This window comes from Vombatus ursinus, unplaced genomic scaffold (genome assembly GCF_900497805.2).
Source record: "Vombatus ursinus unplaced genomic scaffold, bare-nosed wombat genome assembly UNPS02011485.1, whole genome shotgun sequence".
NCBI classification, from domain to species: Eukaryota; Metazoa; Chordata; class Mammalia; order Diprotodontia; family Vombatidae; genus Vombatus; species Vombatus ursinus.
In genome coordinates this window covers 1-7,230 of record NW_020951263.1, presented here as the reverse complement: position 1 = coordinate 7,230, position 7,230 = coordinate 1, and the positions used below count along the sequence as shown (strand labels likewise).

Genomic DNA, 7,230 nt, shown 5'->3' with positions numbered 1-7,230 from the left:
TGTCCGGTTCTATTGCCGGACCCCGAGCGAGCTCCTCTCGGTGGGTTCCGCTTCGGACGTCTCCGGATTCCCTCCCCGGGGGACGGCGGGCAGGGACTCAGTCAGACACTGCTTCGGGAGGCATATGTTTTATTAATTGCGGAGGAATCCCCCGAGCAAGCTGGGGCGTTGGTCTATATAGGGTCTGTCTTCCGGGTGGCCACCCCAATCCGCCCCGAGGGCGAAACCTGCCACCTGTATGGAGCAAAGAGTCTCGCCCAATCCCATCCTTACACGTACCCCGTGTAGGGAGCCGTGTCTTTCTGGGATTGGGGGCTCTCACTCCCAGGGAGGTTCCTATCCGCTCAGGCGTCTAGGGCCGACCGCCCCTAACAACTCCCCCTTTTTGTTTACGCAGGAATATATCCGCTTTTACTTGCTCTAAGACCATACGCCAAAGCCGTACCACGTAAGATAGCAAGCAGGGGAGGCATATACACATGACCAAGAGAAAGAAAACCATGCTTCCCATACTCAGTACATAATTAAGCCAATTAGACAATTCAAGCTGGTTAAACCACTCGGGGAGAATGCCATGGTCCTTTTGTATCTGCTGCTTATATTGGTCTGTCTCATTCTTTATCTGTAGTACTATATCTTCTAGGCGTCTGAGATAGTCAGACATATTGCTATGCTCATTCAAGGTCCGGATTGCCTCATCCAGCTCCCTGGATGCGTTGTGCACGGCGGCCGTCATGCACATTGGCCTGGGTAGTACATGATGGCAAGGGAGGCCCTCTAGCACGGAGTTAACCTGTATGAGGGTGGCTAAGGCTTGCACGGCCGATGTAAGGGCCGACAATTCTATGGTCACCAATTTATTAATGTCTTGTTGGGCAATCCAGGCCTTGGTTGTGAGCTGCATAAAATCCCTAAGATTATCTTCGACTAGGCCTACTCGCTTGTAGAGGGTGCTAATCTCCACTTGTTCTATCAGACTGGCCACTAGCCCAATGAAGTCCACAGCAGTCACTTCAAAGCCCCTCTTACCCCGGTTCAGGACAGCCCGAAAGAAATCCGAGTCGGCAAAAGGCTTGTCCGTTCCTACCGGCAAGAAGGTCAGAGGGGGTGTCGTGAGCACGAACACCCGGGTCTCATTAGTTATGTTGATGGACATGAGTGTGTTGGTGAGCTTCCCCCGATTTGGGCAAGTCACGTTAAGCCCAAGGGAGGTGTTAGTTATGGTGGCATTCTCACAGAGGAGGAACGTGTCCATATTTCGGACAGTTTGTGTATGAATTGTGAAGTTGTTGCAGTGTCCCTTGTGAAGGTGTTCGGTGCACGTGTATCCTTCTTTAAAGAGGCGGTCAAACCACGCTCGGTTGATCGTGGCATTATCCGCTAAAGGGGCGGAATTGTCCGTCATGTGGATGACCTCTCCGAAAGCAGCGGCGGCCTTCCACAGGTGGAGTTGCGTCTGCAGGGTGGCGTTATGCAGCACGTGTGGTACGGGGGCAGGAAAGTAGGGTCCGGGGAATCCATCCATGAAGTACACCTCAGTTTTCGATGTTGTGTTAAACTCGGGTCCCCACACCAGATGCCCTGTAGAACATACTTGCATAACATCAAACATGTTAGGAGTGGGATGACAAGGGGGTAATGGGGAGGATGGAGGGTCACTGTTCTCAAAGAGTGAGCCGGTGGCATTAAGCCAGTCCTTCCTGTTGCATGGGACATCCGGCCTGGACTTATTGGACCCAGAGCAATTGCTCCCAGCAGCCTGCAGCAAGCGCTGGAAAGCTGCCGATCTATTCTTAGCTGCAATGGCCCACATATGTAAGAAATCCCCCTGACCAAGGTTGGAGTGGGGCCCGTGTGGCGTCTCTCTGATCGTCATGTTCTGTACCTGGGCACACCACGGGTCGGAGACAGCCTTGGTCAGGCATATGGGGAGATGCTTTGATTCCCAGGTAACTGTCTTATTAAGTACCCTGGCGACCACTGGGCCAAGGCTGCTATGGCCGCCCAGGACCAGGGAGCCTGATCCCGCCAACCTCAGGGGCACCGGGTCACCCACCCATGTCGCTGGTGCCGCATGGGGAAACCCTGGGATGACTGTCCAATACACATAGGGTGGTGTGGAGTTGGTGGTTCGGAGTAGGGGAATATGGGCCCCGGACGTTACCTGGAGGCTGCCAAGCAGCCCCAGGAGCAACATCAACTTATCCATTCTCCTTTTCTTTTCCGTGCGGTTCTTCCGACGCCTCCTCTTTTGACGGTGTCTCCTTCTTCGTCGGTTCGTCGGTGCACAATCTTGTGTTTTTCGTAGGTAGCCACTGGGGACCACGATCTGTTTGGATACAAATAAACCCCTTTCCCCTTATTAGGACCCTATTTGGGCCGTGCCACCGGCCTTCAGGGTCTTTCCACCAGACTGTGACCCATTCCTTTGCACCTGGTGTCTCCAGCGGAAGCGCTGGTGGACTTTCTGAGGACACGAGCAATTGTTTCATGGCAGGGGTAATGTGGTCTTCTCCTTCAATTAAAAAGTTCCTCGTAAACGCTGCTTGAGCCAGTTGGGCGGCAGTGAGCCTCCCTGGCACTCCCCCTTTTTGTTTAATAAGGGTGCGTTTGAGGGACCCATTGGCCCGTTCTACGATGGCTTGCCCAGTCGGGTTGTAAGGAAGGCCCGCAATGTGCCGAATGCCAAAGCGAAGGCAAAATAATCGGAAAGCGGAGGAAGCATATGCAGGGCCATTGTCGGTTTTGATAACCTGCGGGAGGCCCTGACTGGCAAAACAGTGAAGGCAGTGAGCGATCACATGCCGGGCTGCCTCCCCAGGTTGGAGGGACGCCATTATTAATCCCGAGAAGGTGTCAACACAAACATGTATGAGGGAAGAGTGGAAATGGGTTACATCCATCTGCCAAATCTGATTGGGTGCGAGGCCCCGGGGGTTGCTGGGAGCCTGGCTGGGGCGGGGCCGGAAGGGGACACAGGCGCGGCATTGCTGTACTATGCGGCGTGCTTCTTCCCTGGTGATGCCATAAAGGCGAACTAGCATTTTTGCAGGTAAATGGAAAACATGATGGGCTTGTTGAGGGTCCACCTGCATAAGGAATAATGGATTAGCTTGGAGGGCAGAATCCGCGATATCATTACCAGAGAAAATGGGGCCACTGGCGGACTGATGAGACCGAACGTGGAGTACATAAAGAGGGTGTACACGGCATAATAGCAAGGCCTGAATATCCTGAAACAACTCCCTAATTGCGGAGGTGGGAACGGACAGATCTGCAAGAGCTAGGTGTTGTAATGCAAAGTAGCAATAATAACTATCAGTAACCAAGTTAAAGGGTTCTTGGGCACAGAGAGCGAGCGCCACCCGTACCGCAAAGAGTTCATTTTTCTGTGCAGAGGTGCAGGGGGTGTGGAGAACTTTGAGAAGGCGCTTATCGGGGATATAAATGGAAGCCTTATTCTTCTTTGTTGCATCAGTGAAGACATTGCACCCCAGAACGGGGTTTTGCATCACCGGGTTGGAAGGGTAGCGGAGGGGCAGCTGGACCCACCCCCTCATAGATGGGGGTAAGGTGCCCTGCGTAACCGGTAGTGAGGTGAGTAAGACAGCCCAAGGTTCGCTGTCCTGGGCGAGTTGTTGTAGCGCAGGCAGGGGCTGGGTGAGGAGCAGTTGTGGTTCTTGGCCACTAAGCACCCGTGCCAGGGAGGAGGCTTTGAGTAAGAGGAGGCCATCCGCCTCAAGGCGACTGGGTAGGCTCCCTTTTGGGCGGTCCGCATGGACCCACTGAAGTGGTCCCGTGACCTGGAATATAACGGCAGCCCGCCCCAAGGTATGGTGGTGTGCCAAGGTGACATACAAGGGCAGTGTGACATCTACCCTCCTGACAGTGGCTTCCTTCACTATCTCTTGAATGTGGCGCATGGCCTCTAGGGCTTCGGGGGACTACGTGCGTGGGGAGGTGAGCTGGGAGGCCCCTTTGAGGATATTATATAACGGTCTCATGAGGTTATTGGTAATGGGGGCAGTGTTCCTGAGCCATTGAATGGCGCCAATTAGCCTTTGAAAGTCATTAAGGGTACGTACCTGGGAGGTGTCAACGTTTGGGAGCTTGCTCACCCTGTCCTCCCAGACCTCGTACCCTAAATAGTGATATGGGGGCCCAGTTTGTATCTCCTCCGGAGCAACCTTCAAACCTTGTTCGGCCAGGGCAGCAGTAAGTTGGCCCAGCAACTCTGACACCTCGGGTTTGGTAGGTGCGGCCACTAGGATATCATCCATGTAGTGGATGATCAAAGCCCCTTTGTGTCTCTTCCGGACTGGTGCCAGTATGCGCGCTACGAATATCTGGCACAGGGTGGGACTGTTGGCCATTCCTTGTGGAAGGACTTTGAATTGATATCTCTTGTGGGGTTCCTGATAATTTATGGAAGGAACACTAAAGGCGAAATGCTCACAATCATTGGGGTGCAAGGGGATGCTATAGAAGCAGTCTTTAATATCAATGACTACTAAGGGCCACCCCTTAGGCACTGCGGCTGGGGTTGGTAGTCCGGGTTGGGTGGCCCCCATGGGCTCTAAGACTGCATTTACCCTCCTCAGATCCATGAGCATTCTCCATTTCCCTGACTTCTTTTGAATGACAAAGATTGGTGAGTTCCAAGAGCTAGTGGAGGGCTCAATGTGTTGGGCTTTAAGTAGATCACTTACTATTTCTTCTAAGGCCTGTAATTTGTTCTTGGTAAGGGGCCACTGATCCACCCAAACGGGTTCAGTAGTGCGCCATGTTAGGGCGATGGGTGTCGGCCCACCAGCGGCCCTCAGGGGTTTTCCGGAGCGTCGGTGGTAATGGTGACGCCCATGGCGGACAACACATCTCTTCCCCATAATGACGTGGGGATGGGGAGGCACAGGGGGCGGAATCTCCCTGACTGTCCCTCGTGACTCCATTTCAGGAATCTACGGGACTTTTTGGCTCGGGTTCCCCCCGAAACCCCTGTGAGGTTAAGTTCCTCCTCTGAAAGTTCCCAATTCCTGTCCCAATCTTCCATCGCTACGACTGAGACGTCCGCCCCGGTATCTACGAGCCCTCTTATTCTCTTTCCTTCCACCTCCACCACTATGGTGGGTCTGCCTGTAGTTATCGCTTGGGTCCAAGCTACAAAAGTGTTTCGGTATTGCGGTTCCTGCCAATTCTTATCAAGCCAAGGGAGTGAGATGGCGGTGGCAATGGGCTCTCCTTCTTTTAGGGGAATCGGGAATGCATGGGGGTTGGTAAGGGTTATAGTGGTCTGACGGGGGCTCAGCACCTGAGTATGTACAATAATTTGTGGCGCTTGGGCGGTGCCTATGATTAGACGTGGCCAATCTCTAGGGGGTACTTCAGCCGATGTAGTGGTCCATGGTTCCAACTCCTTCCCTTCTCTCAAAGTCAGAACCGCCGAGGGATTTAAGAAGTGGTTCTCGGAGCCGGTCCCTCGGTTTTCCGGCTCCAGTCGCCGTTTCCCGGCCCTTGCCTGGTCCCCTTGACTAGTCCCTTAATCCTACAGTGCTTCGCTATGTGTCCCGGGCGTCCGCAAACAAAGCACTTTATACAACGTTTGTCTTTGCTACGGCACTCAGATTGAAAGTGCCCGGACTTTCCACAGCTGTAGCATTTTCCCTGCCGCTCTCCTTTTCCCCCTTTCTCCCTGGCTAACATCACCTCTGTTAAAGTCTGAATTGACGTTTGTAATGAGTCTTGAGGGGGGCCCTCATCCAGAGCCTTATCAATTATTTCTTCCAGTGAGGGGTCAGCTGGTAGGGTCGCCAGGATGCCCTTAGAGTGGGTGAGCCCTCCCTTAACTAGCTGGATGATCAATTGTTGGGTGGCGGGCCCACCGCCAAACTTCCCCTCTGCCGTGGTCTGCACCCTGCTTATAAATTGTAAGGCGGTTTCCTGGGCCCTCTGTTTTAGTTGTTGGAGGGGGAGAGCGGTACCCTTGGCCAGTTTTCCGAGGGCGCCGAGGCCACAGCGTTGTACTCCCGCTATCACCTCCTCTGGCAACCGCAATTGTGCGTCTATAGCTGTGTACTCCCCAAACCCTGTCAGTTGATTAATGGTTTCATCAATGTTATCTGGGGCTAGCCGTTCTGCCTCAAGTTTGGCCTCACGGCGCCAGTAGGCAGCCCAGGCTGTGAAAAGAGCCGGATCTAGTATAGCCTGCATGGTCTCCTCCCAGTCACCTGGGAGCCACGCTGCTACTGTTACTGAGGAGGCGAGTAGTCGTTTGACATAGGCTGAGCCCGCGCCATGAGACTTTACAGCCTCCCTAAGGTCCTTTATAAATTTGTAAGGCAGAGGTCGACGTACTCGGACTGTCTGACCATTCTCCACTTGTACAAACACGGGGAAGGCGGAGGGAGCTTGTGTTAACAGATCTAAGTCCTCCTCATCTACTGCCTCACCTCGCTCCAAAGCGGTATGAATGGCCTGATGGAGCCGAGATCGATGAGGGCCTGAGGGGGCCCCCGGTACTGGTGGTGTCTTAGCCTGAGAGCCACAGCAGCTGCGGGCCCCGCGGCACGATTTTTCTACAGCCAGCGGCTCTTCGGTGTTACTTTCGTTTTTGAGCGCAGCCGCGGCCGGCCTATGATCTGCAGCGCCCGCATCTCTCGCCATGGATAAATAGGGGGTCCCTCCTCCAACCCTTCTAGGCCCTCCGGGCCCGGGGGGGGTGGCCATTCCCCCTCCCCGCATAGTGAGGCCCCCGTCTGTACTTCTTGTGGCACTAGGCATGGAGGCGGTTCGGGCTTCAGAGCAGCTGCCACTGTGGCGTACAAAGTGAAATCCCGGGGTATCAAGTACTCGGGATCCACGTGGTGAAAAGAGGACATTTGGGTGCCCACTACTTGCCATTCCGTTAGACCTACCCCTGTATGGGCGATCCAAGGGGAGACTTTCAGGATCTTTTCCACCCACGCCCTGCACTCCTTTATATGTATTTTTATGCCTGAACTCTTACACAACGTAAAGATCTGACATGCTAATACTCCCGTATCCTCCGGCTTAAACTGTTTCACTACTCTGTTTCCCATGTCTACTTCTAGGTGCCCCGTAAACCTAGGGCGTCTGACTCTTCCCCTCTTAGCTAAGGGGGCTTACCTCGCTCGGCGGGGACGGATGTCCCTGTTCGGGCGCCAGCTGTCCGGTTCTATTGCCGGACCCCGAGCGAGCTCCTCTCGGTGGGTT

The 7,230-nt window shown here is 54.1% G+C and overlaps 1 protein-coding gene across 1 annotated transcript; it reads right to left on the bottom strand.

Annotated features, from left to right (window-relative positions):
* Positions 1–112: 112 nt before the first annotated feature.
* Positions 113–7,224, bottom strand: LOC114038957. Its single transcript, XM_027856494.1, has 2 exons — positions 7,144–7,224; positions 113–2,329 (listed from the first exon to the last, which is right to left on the bottom strand). Exon 2 carries the CDS (start codon positions 2,207–2,209, stop codon positions 353–355), a length of 1,857 nt encoding a protein of 618 aa, XP_027712295.1. The 5' UTR covers positions 2,210–2,329; positions 7,144–7,224; the 3' UTR covers positions 113–352.
* Between the last annotated feature and the right edge of the window lie 6 nt (positions 7,225–7,230).